This window comes from Pongo abelii, chromosome 13 (genome assembly GCF_028885655.2).
Source record: "Pongo abelii isolate AG06213 chromosome 13, NHGRI_mPonAbe1-v2.0_pri, whole genome shotgun sequence".
Taxonomy (NCBI): Eukaryota; Metazoa; Chordata; class Mammalia; order Primates; family Hominidae; genus Pongo; species Pongo abelii.
The window spans coordinates 21,588,428-21,612,730 of record NC_071998.2 but is presented as its reverse complement, the minus strand read 5'-3'; the positions used below and the strand labels follow the sequence as shown (position 1 = coordinate 21,612,730).

At 40.9% G+C, this 24,303-nt stretch overlaps 2 protein-coding genes across 8 annotated transcripts in view; one reads left to right on the top strand and one right to left on the bottom strand.

The window, feature by feature from the left end:
* Nucleotides 1–24,303, top strand: part of CLTA (clathrin light chain A) — a 120,159-nt gene that overhangs the window by 60,055 nt on the left and 35,801 nt on the right. The gene's annotated exons all lie outside the window — the stretch shown is intronic.
* GNE (glucosamine (UDP-N-acetyl)-2-epimerase/N-acetylmannosamine kinase) overlaps nt 1–24,303 on the bottom strand; it is a 62,793-nt gene that overhangs the window by 11,262 nt on the left and 27,228 nt on the right. For 4 of the 7 annotated variants that reach the window (XR_010136416.1, NM_001131109.2, XM_054519333.2 and 1 more), the window contains 6 exon segments: nt 22,751–22,956; nt 19,986–20,437; nt 10,819–10,971; nt 7,902–8,114; nt 2,941–3,028; nt 1,187–1,397 (listed from right to left, as the gene is read on the bottom strand). Coding sequence is in view for 6 of the 7 variants with exons in the window: in NM_001131109.2 (NP_001124581.2) it covers nt 1,187–1,397; nt 2,941–3,028; nt 7,902–8,114; nt 10,819–10,971; nt 19,986–20,437; nt 22,751–22,956 (1,323 nt within the window). In the remaining variant the exon portion in view is untranslated. 7 annotated transcript variants of the gene reach the window in all.

The following is a 24,303-nucleotide window of genomic DNA, read 5'->3' as shown; positions in this document are numbered from 1 at the left end:
CTTTCTTTTCTTCTTGATTTCAACAGGAATGCCTCTAGAATTTTACCATTGAAAAAGATGTTGGCCTTTCATATGGAATAAATCATCTTTCTGTTAAGAAACTATTCTTCTATTAGTTTTTGTTTTGTTTTTTGAGACGGAGTCTCACTCTGTTGCCCAGGCTGGAGTGCAATGGTGCGATCTTGGCTCACTGTAATCTCTGCCTCCTGGGTTCAAGCGATTCTCCTGCCTCAGCCTCCCAAGTAACTGGGATTACAGGTGTCTGCCACCATGCCCAGCTAATTTTTTTTTTTTGTATTTTTAGTAGAAACAGGGTTTCACCATGTTGTCCAAGCTGGTCTCAAACTCCTGACCTTAAGTGATCTGCCCACCTGGACTTCCCAAAGTGCTGGGATTAGAGGCATAAGCCACTGCATCCAGCCTTCTATTAGTTTCTAAAAAGAGTATTTATAAGGGAGGCCTCTTGGCTTTTCTTGAGAAAATTATGTTTTGTTTTGCTTTCCTTATTTGACCTAATGGTATTAGTAAATTTCCTACAACTTTATGTTTAAAATCTTTGCTATTTCTCATCGTCTCTGGACGCTTTATACACTCACACTATTTCAAACAAAGATATTTCTAGTAGGTTTATTCTAAGTCATTAGAGATCACTTTAACATGAGCAGTTTGTTATTTTTATGAATGTTCTCTCACCTGTCAACACTGGATGATGGTTTGGTTGACAGATTGAAGGTATGCTGTACTCAATAAAGAGGAGAACTGTAAAAATGCAAAATGGAAAATCCACACAACTGATCACATTCTAGAGAAGAGGCAGCTCCCTTCACCATTTGCTGATACCCCTCACCTGGGCAGTGATAGTAATCAGCATACTCCACACTCCAAGCTGTTACCAAGTATAGAATTTCAGGTCTTCTGGGTGGCAAAAGCCCAATCCGATGCCTAAAGGGGTCCTCCCGCTGTCAAGTCTACTGTCTTGGATTCCCAAAGAATTTACTTCTTTGAAATGTTAATGATCAGTAAAATAGTGAGACAAACATTGTAAAGGATCCACAAGTCAATACTATGAGCAAATGATTACAAGCTCTTGTGTATGTTTCTAGTCTTACCTTCCAACTATATATACTTTAAAAAAAATCAATCGCTCATATGGGATATAAAGTTAGGAGTTTAGGAGTTATTTTACCTTCATGCTGACTATTGCAACTCGGAGGTTCGTCCCGCCGAGATCAACGGCCAAGGCACTTAGAGTTTCAAGAATATGGTCAATATCTTGAGAGATATTCTCCTTCACAGGAGGAAAGCAGAATTTCTTTTGCAGTGGCTCTTGAAGATCGATAGATTTGAGAAACTTCAAAATCCTTGGAACAGCATTTCCATCCCCATATATCTTTGAACTGCAATATACAAAAAGTCAATTAAATTATATGCTTCTGCCATACATGTTAAATGGTAGTGAGGGTATAATATAATGGAAACTGAGACTTCAAGTAAAAATAATTCATGCTTCTTTCTAAAGTGACATCTTCCTGCCGTGCACAGTGGCTCACACCTGTAATCCCAGCACTTTGGGAGGCTGAGGCAGGAAGATTGCTTGAGCCCAAGAGTTTGAGACCAGCCTGGGCAACATAGAGGTAGCAACTCTATCTCTACAAAAAAGTAATTTAAAAAATCATGTTTAAAGAAATATAGGCTGGGTGCAGTGGCTCACGCCTGTAATCCCAGCACTTTGGGAGGTCAAGGCTGGCGGATCACCTGAAGTCAGGAGTTCAAGATCAGCCTGGCCAACACGGTGAAACCCCAGCTCTACTAAAAACACAAAAATTAGCCAGGCGTTGTGGGTGCCTGTAATCCCAGCTACTCAGGAGGTTGAGGCAGGAGAACTGCTTGAATCTGGGAGGCAGAGATTGCAGTGAGTCGAGATCGCACCACTGCACTCCAGCCTGGGTGACAGAGCAAGACTCTGTCTCAAAAAAAAAAAAAAAAAAAGACCAACAATAACAAAAAAGAAATAAAATAATATCTCCACAAGGTATACATACTTCAGAACATCATGTTATACACAATAAATACATACAATTTTATCTGTCAATTAAAAGTTAAAAAATATAAATCATAATTACACAGAACTAAAAAAATTTTATATAAAATATCTAGATCTCTTCAGCAACATTGTAACTAAGTGCCTGCATTTTTTGCTTTTTTTAGTTTTTATCTTTATATTTCTGAGAAAACAAAATTATTTTCAGAAAGAAATATTCAAATACAGGGAAATCTCATCGATTTGAAACAGGAGGGTGGTCAAAATTAATTAAAAAGCTGAACTAGACTTTTAAAAAAAATCAGTTACATTATTTTCTAATATTTATAGAAAGTCAAATAAGGTTAAATAAGTGTAGCAAAAGTGCTGTATTAATTAAGAGAAACAAAATAAGGCTGGGCGCAGTGGCTCACGCCTGTAATCCCAGTGCTTTGGGAGGCTGAGGCAGGTGGATCACCTGAGGTCAGGAGTTTTGAGACCAGCTTGCCCAACATGGTGAAACCCCATCTCTACTAAAAATACAAAAATTAGCCAGGCATGGTGGTGCGCACCTGTAATCCCAGCTACTTGGGAGGCTGAGACAGGAGAATTGCTTGAACCCAGGAGGCGGAGGTTGCAGTGAGCTGAGATGGCGCCACTGCACTCTAGCCTGGGCAACAGAGCAAGACTCCATCTCAAAATAAATAAATAAATAAATAAAATATATATTCTACATTGGAACGTTTGGTACAGTAATAATGGGTATGATATTAGCAATCCCTGTCTCCCCAGCAACTAGGGGCCCATAGGCATAAGAAGGAAAGCTCTGTTAGGATGATTAAACAGTGATTGTAGCTCTAAAATGGTACTGAAGGTAGCTCCCCTTTTAAATCACTCAACAAAGAATGTTTTATACTCACCAAGGGTACTGTTTACCAAACTGAAGGTGCAGTGCTTGCAATATTTTGTCTTGGGTGTCAGCATCCCGGACATGAAGAACATTCTCCCCTAGGTAAAACCAGTGACACATTACAAGGATTTGGAAGTGGGAATATCCAAAGAATAAAGAAATTATCAGTGTACTATGCTCATAATTAGACCTGAAATCCAGCTGACTTCAGGTAAGTCTTTTGTTAGGGAAAATTCAACTTTTCTACTTTATACCTTTTAAAGTACTCTTGGCAAGATTTCAGTACATAAAACACTTAAGGGCACTAGGGTCCTTTATTCCCAAAGAGAAGAAATCAAGTTTTTGTTTATTAAAATAAATAAGGTAGACTAACCTGGCATCCACTTACCATTTGCCTAGTCATCTATGAGATCCACTCTCTTTCAACCTGCCCTGCCTTCCATCTACTCAGCCAGTGGTTCACTCGGCTGGTCAGGCAGTCACTTTCCCTCCAGACATTTCCTGACCAATATGAGGGAGTAAATCTAGCGAAAATGGCCACACTGTTCAATGGGTTTGGCTAAGAAGAGAAGAGTGGACGAGTAACAGCTGGAGAGAGGTGTGGGGTCAAGAAAGGAGTTTGTTTTGTGTTGTTTGTTTTTAAGATGTGAGAGGCTTAGGCATGTTTAAATGATGAGGAGGTTAAATAAAAAAGGATGAGAAAAGATCACTCATGGATAGGTCCCTGAGAAGGCAGGAGTGGTTGGGATTGAAAACACAAGTAGAAGGATGGGCAGTGGACAGGCAGGAGAGAGACCCACACCCACACCCATGCCCACACCCTGCTATAAAGAAGGTAAGAAGGAAAGGATGGATGGGCATGCACATTTATATAAGTTTATTTAAGTGTAGTGGCAAAAAGTACAGAGACCATGTTGGCATATGGTTCAATTCTCCTTTCACTTTTTTTTTTTTGAGACAAAGTCTTGCTCTGTTGCCCAGGCTGAAGTGCAGTGGCACAATCTCAGTTCACTGCAACCTCTACCTCCCAGGTTCAAACGATTCTCCTGCCTCAGCCTCCTGAGTAGCTGGGATTGCAGGCGTGTACCACCATGCTTGGCTAATTTTTGTATTTTTAGAGATGGCGTTTCACCATGTTAGCCAGGCTGGCTTGAACTCCTGACCTCAAGTGATCCACCTGCCTTGGCCTCCCAAAGTGCTAGGATTACAGGCGTGAGCCACTGTGCATGGCTCTCCTTTCACATCTTAAATGAACTCAGCAGTATCCACTACCCCATCCTTAAAACATTTTATTTTGGGGGCTTTATAGATAGCACACTTTCCTTGTTTCCCTCCAACCTCACTGGTGTTCCTCTTCAGTCTTCCTTGCTGGCCCTTCCCTCTTCACCAGAACTCTAAAGATTGAAGGGCTCCAGAGGTTGGTCCTAGGCTCCATTCTCTGCCCTATTTATAAGTCTTTTTTTTTTTTTTTTTTTTTGAGACGGAGTCTTGCTCTGTCACCCTGGCTGGAGTGCAGTGGCACGATCATAGCTCACTGTAACCTTAAACTCCTGGGCTCAAGTGATCCTCCCACCTCAGCCTCCTGAGTAACTAGGACCACAGGCGCATGCTACCAGGTCCACCTAATTTTAAAACTTTTTTGTAGAGATAAAATATCACTATCTTTTTTTTTTTTTTTTTTGAGACGGAGTCTCGCTCTGTTACCCAGGCTGGAGTGCAGTGGCGCGATCTTGGCTCACTGCAAGTTCCGCCTCTCGGGTTCACGCTAAAATTTTTTTGTAGAGATAAAATATCACTATCTTGACCCGAGCTAGGGTCGAACTCCCAGCCTCAAGCAACAATCCCACCTTGGCCTCCCAAAGCACTGGGATTATAGGCGTTGAGCCACTGCACCTGGCCTGGGTTTTAAATACTATCTATGGCTGGTGCTATTATCTTCAATATCTTTTCTTCATACTAGAAACAGAATTTTTAGCCAGGCATCTGATCCCCAGCCAAAGATTATATTCTGGCTGGTCCAAGTACAGTGGTGTTTACAACTAATTGATCACAACCAGTTCCTCCTCCCCCAGCACTGCTTCACTAAAAAAAAAAAAAAAAAGAGAGAGAAAAAGAGAAAGAAAGAAAGGCAAAGAAAGAAAGAAGGAAGGAAGGAAAGAAGGAAGGAAGGAAGGAAAAGAAAGAAGGAAAGAAAACAAACAAAACACAGACTGGGCACAGTGGCTCACATCCATAATTCCAGGACTTTGTGAGGCCAAGGTAGGAAGGATCACTTGAGACCAGGAGTTTGAGACAAGCCTGGGCAACAAAGCAAGACCCTGTCTCTACAAAACATTTTGTAAAAACATTAGCCAGGCATGGCTGGGGAGGCTAAAGTGAGAGGATAACTTGAGCCCAGGAATTCAAGGGTACGATGAGCTATTAACTACACCACTGCACTCCAGCCTGAGCAACAGAACAATATCATTTCAGACAAAAACAAAACAAACAAACAAACAAAAAAGACTAAATTCTTCAGCTTGCCTTGCAGCCAGATGTGGCCATGTGACTAAGATGGATGTGAGAAGAAAGATTTGCAACTTTCAGGTCTTGCCTTTAAAGGGAAAGGCATCTTCTCTTTTCCTTCTTCCAAAGGCTAAAACAGAGACTTGCAAGCAATAGCTAGAGCGACCACTAAGAAAATAGATGGGGGCTAAGTCTGATGATTGTGGAGCTGCCATCCACTGAGAAAGAAAGAACATTTAACTTATTTCAGCCACTATTATTTAGGGTCTCTGTTATAGCAGCCAAACTGACAACCAATTATACATCATCTCTATACCAATGACTCTCAAATTTCTATCTCCAACTCCAACTCTTCCTGGAACTGTCTAGCTGTTTACTAGCCATGTCTGCTTTGATATCTAATAGGCATCTCAAACTTCACATAGCTATAAGAGAACTCTTAATTCAATTCCTCCCCAAATCTGTTCCTCCCTCAGTGTCCCCATATCACTGCCCAATCAGAAATCTAGGCTGTAATGGAAAAGTGTGTATCATTAAAGGAAAAAGAACTGGACTAGAACCAAGGAGATTAGTTCTAGCTCCGCTCTTTCTCCAATTCTTCATAATTGCCACCTTCCTATTATATTTAGATCTTCTTCCCTTCTCATTCCCAGCATATCACTGCCCAATCAGAAATCTAGGCTTCCTTGTTGATTCCTTTTACCTCCACATCCAAGCATCAGCAAGTACTATAACAAGACCCAAATCTAACTTTTTTCCATCTCTAATACTTCATCAAAGCCACTATCATCTCTCATCTGAGCAACTGAATCAGCCCCCTTACTGGTCTCCCTGCTTTTATTCTTGCCACCCCCCCCCCCGACATTCCATTCTCTATATTAGCAACCAGAGTGATCTTTCCAAAATGCAAGTCATGTCATGTCATTCCCTCCCATTACACTTAGAAAAAATTCCAAATGATTTACCCTGGCTTACATGCATCTGTTTCCTTCTCTAACATCATCTGTATCACTCTGCCTCTTGCTCACTACTCTACAGCCACAATAGCGCTTCCATTTCTCAAATACACCAAGTTCACCTCCCAGCCCTCACACTGGCTGTTCCCACTGCCTCTCCCTGATCCTCACATAGCTGACTCCTTGTCATTCAGATTTCAGCTTAGGTGTCACCTCCTTAAAGAGGTCTTTCTTTAACCATCATATACCTTGGCAATGAAAATGGTTTCTTTATCTCACAAACCATATGAGTCCATCATATACCTTGTGTTACAGCAGGCACAGCATATAGAATTCCTGATATTTTTCTTATTTCTTTTGCGTATGTCTATCATCTATCTCCTCTCCCACTAGAATGTAAGTTGCATGAGAGCCCAGCTCTTCTTGGTCTAGTTTATTGCCAAATCCCAGTGCCTAGTACATGGTAGGTGTTTACTAAATATTTTCTAAATGAATGAATTGAGGAATTTGAAAGAACTTCCATCTCATGGCTTCTATTTTCTCTATGAAGTGGAGAGTAAAGTAATATGCTGGGAATGAGAAGGGAAGAACATCTAAATATAACAGAAAGGTGGCAATTATGAAGAACTGGAGAAAGAGCAGAGCTAGAACTCATCTCCTTGGTTCTAGTCCAGTTCTTCTTCGTTTAGTGATACACACTTTTCCATTACAGCTTCCGTTAAATTCCACTGCGTGTAAACAGGATTAGAACTTGAGCTAATGTTAATAACAGGACCTAGCTCAGTTAGCAAATTCATTAATAATAATCCTACTTATACTTAAGGGGCACTTTACTTAGAACTACCATACTCTAAAGTACTGATTGAAGGGATTCTATATTAGGCCCAGAAAATAAAAGACTAGCATTCATATATTCATGAAACATTCAACCATATTCTGTCTTAAACACAGCCATGAAAGACCATAATTAAGAACCACTTAGGCTGGGCACGGTGGCTCACGCCTGTAATCCCAGCACTTTGGGAGGCCGAGGTGGGCGGATCATGAGGTCAGGAGATTGAGACCATCCTGGCTAACATGGTGAAACCCCGTCTCTACTAAAAAATACAAAAAATTAGCCGGGCATGGTGGCTGACGCCTGTAGTCCCAGCTACTCGGGAGGCTGAGGCAGGAGAATGGCGTGAACCCGGGAGGCGGAGCTTGCAGTGAGCCGAGATCACACTACTGCACCCCAGCCTGGGCGACAGAGCGAGACTCCATCTCAAAAAAAAAAAGAACCACTTAGTGCTAATTGATATTACAAAGACAATAAAATGTAAGCAGAGATCTAAAATATTTGGTAATCACTGTGTGCTATTTATCGACTATAGATTTTAGGCTTCAACTGGTTATTAACCTCATTCACTCACTTGTTCACAAAATATATGCTCAGCACTGATATATGCATACCTTATAACAACTCACGTATGTATAAAGCCGAGTCAGTTGAAGTATGAGCAAAGGTAAATACCTGTTTCTCTTCCAATCTGACGTGTTCCCAGGTTGATCACAGGTGTTCCAAAAGCTCCAACTTCTCGAACCCCACAGCTGCTGTTCCCAATCATACAGCCAGCATGGGCAACCAACTGTATAAACTGGTCAAATGGGACGTGTTTAACTGCACGAAAGTTGGGATGATGCTCAATGCCCTTCTTCCGCATCACTCGAACCATCTCTTTGCTCCCTATGAAAATGAAAGGAACCAATTGGTAAATGGTTTGTGAGATAAAGAAACCATTTTCATTGCCAAGTATAGCCCACGTAAAGAAATCTCCCTAAAAAACCCTCACATCAGTTATTAGGGAAATAGTAATTTTAACTACTGGCTTTTTCATGAATGATGGATATCTAAAATGTCCTCTGCTTCACTCATCTAGGAACTCAAAAAGCAGCAGTTGGGACTTTTCAAACAGAACTAGGCAAAGCAAATAACTTTTATCAATGCCCTAGTAAAAGCCTTTACCTTAAACAACAATTAAGAGGCTAAAGACAGGCCAACAGCCTGTATCTCTTAACCTGAGAGTTCCCAAATGGAACCCTCTCAGGCTCCACACACCAAGCTGATCAGAGAGCCTCTGCCCAGCTACACTCACCTTTACACTAACAAGAACTCAGTGGGATAGCACTCCCATTTATGTGACCTAAACTCCAAGAAAATACAAATAGATTCTGATAACTGTGGCTTATATTTTAACTACATGACTTAATAAAAATTTAAAGATACATGAAGGGGAGGCAATATTTAATGTCCCTCTGCTTGCCTCTCAACTGACCCTCTCCTAACTACCCCATACCTAGGGAGGAAAATTGCTAATCTGACTGGTTAGAAGGCAGAAGTCTGACCGCACCATGCCCACCAGTGGGCAGGTGCCACTCATTTAACCAAAGCTGTGCATGCATGATTCTCGATTTTTTTAACTTTCATTGTGTGGCAACGTAGGTAAATGGACTCAGGGTCTAACTCTCTGGAGAAGGCCTGGCCACTTTCTATATACAGTCTTGCCAGAGCACCATCTGTAATTACTGTACAGGTTGAGCATCCCTTATTTGACATGGTTGGGACCAGAAATATTTTGGGTTTCAAGTTTTTTTGGATTTTGAAATATTTGTTATTCCGTAATACTTACCAGATCAGCATCCCTAATCTGAACATCCAAAATCCAACTGCTCCAATAAACGCTTTGAGCGTCATGTTGGTGCTCAAAAAGTTTGGGCTCAAAAATTTGAGCATTTCAGATTTCAGATTTTTGGATTAGGGATACTCAAACTGTAGTACATGGCACACCAGAAGGCACCACTACTATTCCAAGATTCAGGTTTCGATTCAGTTGAAAGCTCCTCTTTGGCTTAAGGCTTCAATAATCCATTTTCCGGAGGGAGTCATGTACTGGGGAACAGGGCACTAAGCCAGATAATGATAAAGTGATGCCTTGATTCTTATTTTCCTGTTGTTCCCTGTGTATAGCTTATCAAAAACCCTGTGGAGGGTAGAGGCAAGTGGCAGCCATGACTTAGATATACCTGGGACCCTTTACTTTCATAGAAAAAAAATACCTCTAATTCTAAAGTATATACAGTCAGGAAAGTGTATTAAAAACAGAATATATCATTGACAATGAATGCTGAACAAGAATGATACATAGTTACATTACACATATTTATAAAAAATTTAAAGGTCAGAAAAGAATAAATATTAACATTTTTGAAATATTGATACATTACCTGGAAAAAATCTGGGTTGGGTATTCTTAAATCTGTTTTCAACTAATATCCTACTTTGTTCTCCCTAACAGAAAAGATTCTTCAAGGGAATACTAAGACAGGGGTTCTTTCAGAGTAAGTTGGTGATATCTTGACATTGCAGAGAAAGGGTTCTGCCTCCTTTACCAAAAAAAAGCCTAAGAACTCAACAATGAGTGGTGTCAGCTAACAATAACCAGTATTTGGAAATTCTTCAGTGTTAGGCTCTGTTCTGGCATTTCTCATTAATATCTCACACCCCCATTAACTCGCCTAAGGTCTCAGCAGTACCAAAATCTATAGTACCATCCCCTGGTAAGCAAGTGATCAGTCAGGGCAGGCTTGAGGATGAACTGGTTGGGACTGGCTGGGGACTCCAGATTTAAACTGCTTCAGCTCAAGATTACTTTAAGGTATAGCTAACATAAATATGAAAGAAAGCAAGAAAAAATATTAGTGGCTATTTTACTGTGGATAGTGGAATCACTGCTTTTCTAGAGATTCTCTTTCACTTCAACTCTTTTTTTTTTGAGATGGAGTCTCACTCTGTCACTGAGACTAGAGTGCAGTGGCATGATCTCGGCTTACTGCAACTTCCACCTTCCAGGTTCAAGTGATTCTCCTGCCTCAGCCTCCTGAATAGCTGGGACTACAGGTGTCCACCACTGTGGCTGGCTAATTATTGTATTTTAGTAGAGACAGGGTTTCACCATGTTGGCCGGGCTGATCTCGAACTCCTGACCTCAAGTGTTCTGCCTGCCTCGGCCTCCCGAAGTGCTGGGATTACAGGCATGAGCCACCGTGCCTGGCCATCTTTCACTTCAACTTCTAAGATTTGTGTCTCTTGGCTTCTGCAGTTTCTTAACTGGTGGAAACTGGAGGGAAAATATTAGTACTAAACATGAGACTAAAGTAGACAGTAGACAGACTATTTTTGTTATTAAGTTTCTACTGGACTTGGCAAAAACATTACAAACTTTTTGAGTTATAGCAAAATTGGTAATCCTTTGAAAATTGGAATGCATTTCAGAATAGAGTGCCCTTCAATGATAAGATGAGCAAGATAGGAAGGCAGTTAAAAGAAGAAGTAATAGAAACATAAAATTGGAAAAAGTAGGTGGCATAATTTCATTTTCAAGTTCAATTACCTGCATCAATATTTGGAAACAGGACTAGGGTCCGCTTGTTAAATGAGATAAGTGCATCCAATGTTAATTCAAACATTTTTATGGAATGCTTAATGTCAGTGGTCACAGGGTGCTGTAGTGCAACAATGTAATCTTTAGATTTTACATCATCACCTGTTTAGAGAAAATCAAACCACATTGCTTCATTAGTTAAGAATCTTAAAAGAGAAAGAAGCAAATTCTGAAAGCAAGACTCTAAGTCTGTGCTTTTCAAAATTCTGAGATAGAAACAGTTTGTCAAATTGTGAACAGGGCATCCAAATTAGAGTCAAATGATAAGAATTTACAGCAACAAATCCAAGGATTCAGCAAACTTAACATTTTACAAAGACATGCTGCCACAAACATAACTTTAAATAGCAGGCACTAGAAATTCACTGTTTTAAAACCCAAACTATTCCAAAGCACTTGAAAAATGTGACTCTTTCCAATTTCTAACTAATGTTTTTAGTGAATATTCAGCAATATCAACGAATAATAATATGTTGCATATCAGGGCATTTTGAAGCTGAACAAGCATTAAACATATTTCCTAGAATGCACAGGAGCTTCCCTGTACTATCACCTACCAGATTCAACAAGTGGCAAGTGTTTCTAACTCTGTTGAAGGAATAGGAGAGTTTCGCTCATCCCTAGGCTGGGATCCCAAGGACGGTTCCTCAGCAAAAATTTAAAATGTAAAAAGTTTAGATTGACAGTGCTATGTCAAACAATGCAAGGTATTTACCAGTAGGGCCTATATTATCCCATAAAACTGAAAGTGAGCTCCACTTACTTTCTTTTTAAATTTATTTATTTTTCCATAAGTTATTGGGGTATAGGTAGTATTTGGTTACATAAGTAAGTTCTTTGGTGGTGATTTGTGAGATTTTGGTGCACCCATCACCTGAGCAGTATACTCTGCACCATATTTGTAGTCTTCTATCCCTCGCCCCCTCCCACTCTTCCCCCCAAGTCCCCAAAGTCCACTGTATCATTCTTAGGCCTTTGCATCCTCACAGCTTAGCTTCCACATATCAGTGAGAACATACAATGTTTGGTTTTCCATTCCTGAGTTACTTCACTTAGAATAATAGTGTCCAGTCTCATCTAGGTCACTGCAAATGCTGTTAATTCATTCCTTTTTATGGCTGCATAGTATTCCAGTAGATACAGATATATAGATGTAGATATATATAGATATATACACACACACACACACACACACACACACACACACACACACCACCGTTTCTTTATCCAATCGTTGATTAATGGGCATTTGGATTGGTTCCATGACTTTGCAATTGTGAATTGTGCTGCTATAAACATGCGTGTACAAGTATCTTTTTCAAATAATGACTTCTTTTCCTCTGGGTAGATACCCAGTAGTGGAATTGCTGGATCAAATGGTAGTTCTACTTTTAGTTCTTTAAGGAATCTCCACACTGTTTTCCATAGTGGCTGTACTAGTTTACATTCCCACCAGCAGTGTAGAAGTGTTCCCTGATCACCACATCCACACTAGCATCTACTGTTTTTTGATTTTTTGATTATGGCCATTCTTGCAGGAGTAAGGCGGCATCGCATTATGGTTTTGATTTGCATTTTCCTGATCATTAGTGATGTTGAGCATTTTTTCATATGTTTGTTGGCCATTTGTATATTTTCTTTTGAGAATTGTCTATTCATGTCCTTAGCCCACTTTTTTATGGGATTTTTTCTTACTGATTTGTTTGAGTTCATTGTAGATTCTCGATATTAGTCTTCTGTCGGATGTATAGATTGTGAAGATTTTCTCCCACTCTGTGGTTGTTTACTCTGCTATTCCTTTTGCTGTGCAAAAGCTCTTTAGTTTAATTAGGTCCCAGCTATTTATCTTTGTTTTATCGTATTTGCTTTTGGGTTCTTGGTCATGAAATCCTTGCCTAAGCCAATGTCTAGAAGGGGTTTTCCCATGTAATCTTCTAGAATTTTTATAGTTTCAGGTCTTAGATTTAAGTCCTTAATCCATCTTGAGTTGATTTTTGTATAAAGTGAGAGATGAGGATCCAGTTTCATTCTCCTACATGTGGCCAGCGAATTATTCCAGCACCATTTGTTGAGAAAGGTGTCCATTCCCCACTTTATATTTTTGTTTGATTTGTCGAAGATCAGTTGGCTGTAAGTATTTGGGTTTATTTCTGGGTTCTCTATTCTGTTCCATTGGTCTATATTCCTATTTTTGTACCAGTAACATGCTGTTTTGGTGACTATGGCCTTATAGTATCGTTTGAAATCAGGTGGTGTGATGCCTCCAGATTTGTTCTTTTTGCTTAGTCTTGCTTTGGCTATATGGGCTCTTTTTTGGTTCCACATGAATTTTAGAATTATTTTTTTAATTCTGTGAAGAATAATGGTGGTATTGTGATGGGGATTGCATTGAATCTGTAGATTCCTTTTGGCAGTATGGTCATTCTCGCAATATCAACTCTACCCATCCATGAGTATGGGATGTGTTTTGCAATATCAACTCTACCCATCCGTGAGCATGGGATGTGTTTCCATTTGTTCATGTTGTCTATGATTTCTTTCTATCTTTCTTTCTTTTTCACTCTTTTTTTTTTTTTTTTTTGATGTAGTCTCACTCTTGTTGCTCAGGCTGGAGTGCAATGGTGTGATCTCGGCTCACGGCAACCTCCGCCTCCCAGGTTCAAGTGATTCTCCTGCCTCGGCCTCCCAAGTAGCTGGGACTACAGGTGCACACCACCATGCCCAGCTAAGTTTTGTATTTTTAGTAGAGTCAGGGTTTCACCATGTTGGCCAGGCTGGTCTCAAACTCCTGAACTCAAATGATCTGCCCGCCTTGGCCTCCCAAATTGCTGGGATTACAGGTGTGAGCCTCTGCACCCAGCCTGTGATTTCTTTCAGCAGTGTTTTGTAATTTCCCTTGTAGAGGTCTTTTGACTCCTTGGTTAGGTATATTCCTAAGTATTTTATTTTATTTTATAATTTTATAATTTTATTTTATTTTTATTTTGCAGCTGTTGTAATAGGGGTTGAGTTCTTGGTTTGATTCTCCGCTTGGTCGCTGTTGGTGTATAGAAGAGCTACTGATTTGTGTACATTAATCTAGTATCCGGAAACTTTGCTGAATTCTTTTATAAGTTCTAGGAGCTTTCTGGAGGTGTCCTTAGGGTTTTCAAGGTAAATAATCATATTGTCAGCAAAGAGTGACAGTTTGACTTCCTCTTTACTGATTTGGTTGCCCTTTTCTTCTCTTGTCTGATTGCTCTGGCTAAGACTTCCAGTACCATGTTGAAGAGGAGTGGCGAGAGTGGGCATCCTTGTCTTGTTCCAATTCTCAGAGGGAATGCTTTCAACTTTTCCCCATTCGGTATTACATTGGCTGTGGGTTTGTCATAGATGGCTTTTATTACATTAAGGTATGTCCCTTGTATGCTGATTTTGCTGAGAGTTTTAATCATAAAGCGATGCTGGATTTTGTTGAATGCTTTTTCTGCATCTATTGAAATGATCATGTGATTTTTAATTCTGTTTATGTGGTGCATCACATTTACTGACTTGTATACATTAAACCATCTCTGCATCCCTGGTATGAAACCCACTTGATCATGGTGGATTATCTTTTTGATATGTTGTTGGATTTGATTAGCTAGTATTTTGTTAAGGATTTTAGCATCTATGTTCATCAAGGATATTGGCCTGTTGTTTTTTTTTGTTATGTCCTTTCCTGGTTTTGGTATTAGGGTCATGGGGGCTTCACAGAATAAATTAGGGAGGGTTCCTTCTTCCTCTGTCTTGTGGAATAGTGTCAAAAGGATTGGTACCAATTCTTCTTTGAATGTCTGGTAGAATTCTGCTGTGAATCCATCTGGTCGTGGAATTTTTTTTGTTGGTAATTTTTAAATTACCATTTCCATCTTGCTGCTTGTTATTGATCTGTTCAGGGTATGTAATTCTTCCTGATTTAAGCTAGTAGGGTTGTATTTTTCCAGGAATTTGTCCATCTCTTCTAGGTTTTCTAGTTTATGTGTGTCAAGGTGTTCATAGTAGCCTTGAATGATCTTTTGTATTTCAGTAGCGTCAGTTGTAATATCTCCTGTTTCATTTCTTAGTGAGGTTATTTGGATTTTCTCCCTTCTTTTCTTGGTTAATCTTGCCAGTGGTCTAACAGTTTTATTTATCTTTTCAAAGAACCAGCTTTTTGTTTCATTTACTTTTTTTTTTTAAAGACAGAGTCTCGCTCTGTCACCCAGGTTGGAGTGCAGTGGCACGATCTGGGCTCACTACAGCCTCCACCTCCTGGGTTCAAGCAATTCTCCTGCCTCAGCCTCCTGAGTAGCTGGGACTATAGGCCTATGCCACCATGCCTAGCTAATTTTTGTATTTTTTAGTAGAGATGGGGTTTCACCATGTTGGCCAGGATGGTCTCTATCTCCCGACCTTGTGATCTGCCTGCTTTGGCCTCCCAAAGTGCTGGGATTACAGGCAGGAGCCACTGTGCTGGGCAACAGTTTCTTTATGAAAGAAGGATGGCAAAGTAGCAAAAACAAGAAGTCTTTTTAGACCAGGGAAAGTAAAACACAAGACAATGAGCCAGAGCAACTCATTCCTGGCAATAATACATTTCATACAAAGTTTGCACCTGCTTCTCCACCTGGCACTTCTGATATTATTACCGGTCTTTGTATCTATCCGTAATTCAGCAGCCTCAGCCCTTTCATAAATCCTTTCCATAAAGGCATTTTGTTTTCTGTCGTAAAGTCCTATATTTACTGTGATATGCCTTTCATTATTAGGAATTTAACATGCCTTTTTAACTTTGCTAATTTTAAAATTAAGATTGTTATATATTAACATTCTGGTTACAAAGCTGCAATGTTATATATGGCCTACCCAACCCTATCTTCCTGTAAGCAGAGTGATAGCATGAGAAGTTCCACATCAAGGCCAGGTGCGGTAGCTCACGCCGATAATCCCAGCAGTTTGGAGGGCCGAGGAGGGTGGATCACCTGAGGTCAGGAGTTCGAGATCAACTTGGTGAACATGGTGAAGCCCCATCTTTACTAAAAATACAAAAATTTGCCAGGTGTGATGGTGTGCACCTGTAGTCCCAGCTACTCAGGAGGCTGAGGCAGGAGTATTGCTTAAACCTGGGAGGCAGAGGTTGCAGTGAGTCGAGACTGTGCTAACGCACTCCAGCCTAGGTGACAGAACTCCAGCCTTGGCAACAGAGCAAGACTCTGTCTCAAAAAAAAAAAAAAAAAAAAAAGAAGTTACACATCAAGAAGCAGGCACAGGTTTTATATAAAATGTATTACTGCCCAGTGGTGGATGGCTCTGCCTCATTGTCTTGAGTTTTCTTTTTCACTGGTTTAAAGACCAAAAAAAAAAAAAAAAAAAAAAAAAAAAAAAAAATGCAATTTTAGCTGTTCTGTTGTCCTTCTTTTCATAAAGAACTGCTTAAATTGTCCCAAATAGGACTTTAAGCCCTACAAGTACAATTCAATTTTGCTACATTCTACTTTCTAATGGTTATTTGCTGTTTTTTGTTCTGAGACAGAGTCTCGCTCTGTTGCCAGATTGGGGTGCAGTGGCGCAATCTTGGCTCACTGCAGCCTCTGCTTCCTGGGTTCATGCGATTCTTCTGCCTCAGCCTCCCAAGTACCTGGAGACTACAGGCGTGCGCCACCATGCTCAGCTAATTTTTGTATTTTTAGTAGAGATGGGGTTTCACCATGTTGGCCAGGATGGTCTCAATCTCTTGACCTCATGATCCGCCCGCTGTGGCCTCCCAAAGTGCTGGGATTACAGGTGTGAGCCACCGCATCTGGCCTGGGTTGTATGCTTTTTTTTTTTTTTTTTTTTTTTTGAGACGGAGTCTCACTTCTTCACCCAGGCTGGAGTGCAGTGGTGCAGTCTCGGCTCACAGCAACCTCCCTGGGTTCAAGCAATTCTCCTGCCTCAGCCTCCTGAGTAGCTGGGAGTACAGGCATGTGCCAGCACACCTGGCTAATTTTTGTATTTTTAGTAGAAATGGGGTTTCACCATGTTGGCCAGGCTGGTCTCCAACTCTTGACCTCAAGTGATCCATCCACCTGGGCCTCCCAAAGTGCTAGGGTCACAGGCATGAGCCACTGCACCTGACCAAAACTAGTGTTTTGTTTTTTTGAGACAGGGTCTTATTCTGTCACCGAGGCTGGAGTGCAGTGGCACAATCATGGCTCACTTCAGTCTTGACCTCCCAGACTCAAGCAATCCTCCCACTTCAGCCTCCGGAGTAGCTGGGATTACAGGCACACACCATCACACCCGGCTGATTTTTGTATTTTTTGTAGAGACAGAGTTTCACCATGTTGCCCAGGCTGTTCTCAAACCCCTAGGCTCAGGTGAACTGCCCACTTTGGCCTCTCAAAGTACAGAGATTACAGGCATGTGCCACCACATCTGGCACACTATTATTTTCTATTCATTACAAGTTTTTCAGTAATACAAGTTTTCCAGAATACCTAGAGAGCTAATGGTATAATTAGAACAGAATCCAAGAGTGTTTCATCGGAAGCATACTAAAAGGAGAGACTGAAGAGACAGAAGGTTGTTCCACCAGCATTATCTAGATGATCCCTTGATAATTACAAATCTGTCCAAGGATAAGAAATATTTAGAATTGGCCAGGTGCGGTGGCTTATGCCTATAAACCCAGCAGTTTGGGAGGCCGAGGCAGGAGGATTGCTTGAGCCTAGGAATTCATGACCAGCCTGGGCAAAATAGTGAGACCCCCATCTCTACAAAAAAAATTTAAAAATTAGCTGGGCTTGGTGGTACATGCCTATAGTCCCAGCTACTCAGGAGGCTGAGGTGGTAGGATCACTTGAGCCCAGGAGGACAAGACTGCACCACTGCACTCCAGACTGAACAACAGAAATATGTAGAATGGATTACGTTATATAGCAGGAAAGCCCAATTCCTTTCCTGATGTAATGTAATCTAGATTAAAAATATACAAAATCTCTTTACTTATTCAATTTTCTTTCTCTTTCTGTGTGTTTTTTTTTTTGTTATTGTTTTTTGTTTTGTTTTGTTTGAGATAGGGTCTTACTCTGTCACCCAGGCTAGAGTGCAGCAGTGTAATCACAGATCACTGTAGCCTCAACTACTCAGGCTCAAGTGACCCTCCCATCCCAGCCTCCCAGGTAACTAGGACTACATGCACACAGCACCACGCCCAGCTAATTTTCTTATTTTTTGTAGAGACAGGGTCTTGCTATGTTGCCCAGGCTGGCCTTGTAACTCCTAGGCTCAAGCAATACTCCCACCTCCGCCTCCCAAAGTGCTGGGATTACAGGGTGAGCCACCATACCTGACCCAACCAAATCAATTTTCTGTTCATTAATTTTATAATTCAATAGATCTGCCTCTTAGAAATAAAGGTCCTAAATAGATTATTAGTCCTAATTTGTCCCCTAGGTAGTACTCTTACTATAAATTAACCAACTGACATTCTGTTTGTAAACTTGGATTTTTTTACCTCTGATTAGCAAAAGATAATTTCTAAGAAGCTAGAGCACTGAACAATAAAAATTTTGGAACATAGGGCTTATTTACAAATATATACTCTAAGGCTATAACTATGACTTTTGCTTTTTAATAATAATCATCATAATCCCTTATATTAATAAGTACTTATGGCTTACTGCTTCCAACATTCATAATCTGAGTATTCCAACAATTCTATAAGAAAAGCATTAAAAATAAAAATGAGCCGGGCACGGTGGCTCATGCCTGTTATCTCAGCACTTTGGGAGGCCGAGGTGGGCGGATCATGAGGTCAGGAGTTTGAGACCAGCCTGACCAACATAGTGAAACCCCGTCTCTACTAAAAATACAAAAAAAAATTAGCCGGGTGTGGTGGTGTGCGCCTGTAACCCCAGCTACTCAGGAGGCTGAGGCAGGAGAATCGCTTGAACCTGGGAAGTGGAGGTTGCAGTGAGCCAAGATTGAGCCACTGCACTACAGCCTAGGTGACAGAGTAAGACTCCATCTCAAAAAAAAAAAAAAAAAAAAAAAAAAAATGACCATTTTGCCAATGTAGTAAAAAAATTCAGAAAATCAGGCCAGGCGTGGTAGCTCACGCTTGTAATCCCAGCACTTTGGGAGGCTGAGGTGGGCGGATCACCTGAGGTCAGGAGTTCGAGACCAGCCTGGCCAACATGGCAAAACCCTGTCTTTACTAAAAATATGAAATTAGCCAGGCATAGTAATCCCAGCCACTCGGGAGGTTGAGGCAGGAGAATCGCTTGAACCTGGGAGGTAGAGGTTGCAGTGAGCCGAGATTGTGCCACTGCACTCCAGCCTGGATGACAGAGCAAGACTGTCTCAAAAAAAAAAAAAAAAAATTCAGAAAATCAAACATAAAAACACCCATAATCCCACACCAGAAATAAATATAATAAATGACTTGGTGTACATACTTCCTAACCATTCCATTATTACAGTTTTTATTAAAATGGCAGATTACGGCTGGGCGCAGTGGCTCACACCTGTAATCCCAGCACTTAGGGAGCCCAAGGTGGGCGGATCACTTGAGGTCAGGAGTTCGAGACCAGCCTGGCCAACGTGGTGAAATTAAAAATACAAAAATTAGCCGGTCGTGGTGGTGCACGCTTGCAATCCCAGATACTCGGGAGGCTGAGGCAGGAGCATCACTTGAACCCGGGAGGCAGAGGATGCAGTGAGCCAAGATCACGCCACTGCACTCCAGCCTAGGCAACAGAGCAAGACTCCATCTCAAAAAATTAAATAAATAAAATAAAATGAAATAGCATATTACATTTATAATTTTATAGCTCCCCCCTTTGACATATTAGGATCGTTCTTACAACTAATATATTTAATGGATTAAAAGCATTCCATTCTATAAATATAGCAGAGATTTTTAAAAATCAATCCACTAAGCCTATTTTACAGAAAAGGTAAACCTCAGAGAGGTAAAGTCATACCATAGGGCAAGGTCTATGAACTAAAACCTTGGCCGCCTCATTGCTAACAGAGTTTTCTATCCATAATAGTTTTCAAAAGGATTGAAATAGACGGAACATTTTCTGACAAAAACAGCCATTAGACTGACTAAAGTCTGAGATACGTACCTAGCCACATGCGAATGATGCTCATGTAGTCTTTGTTCTTGGCTGAGAGAAGTTTGTCATAGGAAGGGCAGCCTGCCAAAAGGATGCGATCATGGTCCTCACACATGGATATCAGGTGCTGCTCTGCACTGCGGGTGCAGCACACATGATAATGAGCCAGTTTTGTTATGGCATGTCTGATAGAGTCATCAATGGTCCCACTGACTTCCCCACCTTCAATGTGAAGGATTCGGATGTTCATCAAGGCAGCAGATGTGGCCAGAGCCAGGGCATCAAACCTGTCTCCATGAACAATCATGATATCAGGCTTCAGGCGATTAAGGACATCTGGCAGCTTCACTAGGGCCAGGCCTACTGACTCCACCATGGCTGCCTCATCTTCTCCCCTCACAATTGTGTGTAGCCTGGTGTTAATGTCAAAGTCATCTTGTTCAATCATTCGATATGTATTTCTAAAGCCAGGGAGAAATAAAGATATAAGAACATGTTCTTAAACACCGAGCCGTAACATACAAGAAAAGCAATCTAACACCAACTCTGAAGTGATAAACATTAAAATAAATAAATTGAAGTATAACTTACAAACATAAAAAGCATAGACCATAAGTGTAAACAGCCTGATTAAGATTCTTTTTTTCTTTTTTTTGAGATGAAGTCTTGCTCTGTTGCCCAGGCTGGAGTGCAGTAGCACGATCTAGGCTCACTGCAACTTCTGCCTCCCGGGTTCAAGCGATTCTCCTGCCTCAGCCTCCCGAGTAGCTGGGACTACAGGCGTGTACCACCACACCCAGCTAATTTTTGTATTTTTAGTAGAGACAGGATTTCACCATGTTGGCCAGGATGGTCTCGATCTCTTGACCTCGTGATCCGCCCGCCTCGGCCTCCAAAGTGCTGGGATTACAGGTGTGAGCCACTGTGCTCGGCCAAACCTTTTTTCTTTAAGAAAACATTTCATGGTGAAAAGTCTCTCACTTTTGTCTCCCAGTCATCCAATTCTTCTCCCAAGAAGCAACAAATTTCTTGTGTTAGAATGTACTTTAAACATGCATTTTCATTAAGTACTAGTCAAATTTCCTATTTAACGGTCTCATCAGATAAATACTACTTTTCCACCCTTGGTAACTGTGGTAGGCAGATAAAAAACCTACTACCATTTCCCTGAGAGCCTCTCTTCCACTAGTCTTCCTGTCAAAGCTTTCTCACAGCAGTAAAAGAACCCACTCAAACTTTCATCTCAGGCTCTAGCTAAAATTTCTGTTCTACTGAGAGGATGCTCCTAAATAGCCAGAATTCATTTTATATTAAAAAAAAAAAAAAATCTGGACGGGCGCAGTGGCTCACGCCTGTAATCCCAGTACTTTGGGAGGCCGAGGCAGGTGGATCACCTGAGGTTGGGAGTTTGAGACCAGCCTGACCAACATGGAGAAACCCCATCTCTACTAAAAATACAAAATCAGCCGGGCATGGTGGCGCATGCCTGTAATCCCAGCTACTCGGAAGGCTGAGGCAGGAGAATCACGTGAATCCGGGAGGTGGAAGTTGCGGTGAGCCGAGATCACGCCACTGCACTCCAGCCTGGGCAACAAGAGCAAAACTCCGTCTCAAAAAAAAAAAAAAAAAAAAATCTGTGGATCCCTGAGCTATCCATTAAGTTCCTTCTCTACTCTTTAAGTATTTCCTAGTAGCAAATTCCCACCTTGTTTTTAAAAAATAGTCTGAAAAGGACAATTTTATTTTAACGCAAGGTTCTTTCAGATACAGTATTGTATTTGTGATCCTCTTTGGAGACTGCATTAATATATTCATGCCACAAGGGTGCACTAAATGACTTTTTATTACATACATTAAGATGTATGTAATACGCCTTGTTCTCTCAGATTATCCAACCTTTGCTTTTTTTTTTTTTTTTTGAGACGGAGTCTCACTCTTGTTGCCCAGGCTGGAGTGCAGTGGTGTGATCTCGGCTCATTGCAACCTCTGCCTCCCGGGTTCAAGCAATTCTCTTGCCTCAGCCTCCCAAGTAGCTAGGACTACGGGCATGCGCTTCCACAACTGGCTAATTTTTTTTTTTTTTTAATTTTTCGTAGAGATAGGGTTTCACCATGTTGGCCAGGCTGGTCTCAAATTCCTGACCTCAGGTGATCCACCCACCTCAGCCCCCCAAGAGTGCTGGGATTACAGGCGTGTGCCACCGTGCCCCGCCCAACTTTCACTTTTTAAATGTAGCCTGTGATTAATAACAAACCTAATGTCAGCAAAATAAATGCCAATGGTGACAGTAATGTAACTCTCTACTTTACCTTGCAGATTAGATTTTTAAAATCTTGTTCCGTATCTACTACTTTAAATGCTGTTGGCCTATAAACCAGTTTTAAAGCTTGCCATTAGAGCTCACAAAACAGATTACATGGAATCACATTATTGTACTTATACAATATGTATTTATAAGTGGCATTTCTTTGACTGTAACAACTAATAAACAGTAATATTATTTATAGCTACCATTTATCAATCATCTAAGCGGCATCACTGTGGTGGGTGCTCCATATCATGACCTCCATTCCTCACAATAATTTACAATGTAAGTTCTCACTCCATTTTATAATGAGGAAACCGAGGCTCAGAGATGCCAAGTGATTACTCTAAGGCCACATAAAAACTAAGCAGCAGAACAGGAATTTGAAGCTGGGCCCATATGGCTACAAAACCCAAGCTCCTTCTAGCACACTGTTGCAATGAAGAATAAGAAAATGCTTTCATCTTACCCATAGTCATCTATCAGGTGAGAGCCAAGTACCACAACATCAAGTTCAAAGAACTCAGGTTCGGTTTTAATGCCAAACATGATCGGGGCAAGTTTAGAATAATCTGCACGGTTACAAGTAGCAACACAAACCCGCAGCTTTCGGTTATTTCCATTCTTCTCCATGATTTGCTTGTTTCGTTTTGAGAGGTTCTTAAAATAGAGTTCCTGAAATTGCCAAAATAAAAACTTTATAATCAGAATAACTCTTAGATATAACTAAACTTTAAACTTCTCTAAATCAGAAATAGAAATTTTCAGTTTCAAGTCCTTAACCACTATTTCGTACAGTGATTCTTGATCTTTTTTTGCACCTCCACTTATGTGTGACTCTCCCATTGGTATATCCAGAGTTAAGAAACTCCAAGGCTGGGAGTGGTGGCTTATGCCTGTAATCCCAGCACTTTGGGAGGCCGAGGTGAGCAGATCACGAGGTCAGGAGATCGAGACCATCCTGGCTAACACAGTGAAACCCCATCTCTACTAAAAATACAAAAAAAAAAATTAGCTGGGGGTGGTGGCGGGCGCCTGTAGTCCCAGCTACCTGGGAGGTTGAGGCAGAAGAATGGCGTGAATCCAGGAGGCGGAGCTTGCAGTGAGCTGAGATCGCACCACTGCACTCCAGCCTGGGTGACAGAGCGAGACTCCATCTCAAAAAAAAAAAGAAGAAACTCCAGCAGACTAACTGTAACACCACCCCATCTTCTCACACTCAAGAAAACACACTGGAATGCCATTAAGAAGGAGTGATATAAATCAGCTCTTGTTTAAAAGGTGAGGAAATATCAGCTCTTTATTATTAAAAATTACTTGCCATAACTCACAGATGAGCCCAACATAGTAGATTGTTGCAAAATCAGTTGTTGAGGACCACTGATCGAGTTCAACTCCATCACTTTATAGAAAGGGAAATACAGGTCTTAAGAGGGAAAATTACTGCACCAACATTCAAGATCATGTCTCATAAGGAACACGGTCTATTCACTCTCACACTATACACTTCCTAAATACAAGGTATTGTGATTAATGCTGGGCAGGAGAAAGATGAGTAAGATAAAAACCTGACCTTCAAGCCCTCATTAGTACCTACACACCAGTGCCAACAAAACTGACAACTCCAAATGCCTATCAGATATCTCCTGCTGTATGTCCTATAGCCACCTTAAAGTCAGTGTCCCAAACTGAACTCATTTTCTTTTCGGAACCTGTTCCTCCTCAATTGTTCTCTGAGTTATGCAATTTCATTCATCCAAATGCCTTCAAATCCTTGTCTTTTCTGTTCTTCACCCCATATCTCCAAAATGCTGTCAATTCCACCCCCTAAATATCTTTCAAATCTTTCTCCTCCTCTTCATCCTTACAAGGACTTCCCCTAGTCCAGTCCCTCATTTTAGGTCTGGACGATCTTAACAGCTGTCAAGTGGTTTGCCTGCCTCCTATAAACTTTCTTGTTTATTTATTTATTTATTTTGAGACAAAGTCTCACTCTGTGGCCCAGGTGGGAGTGCAGTGGCA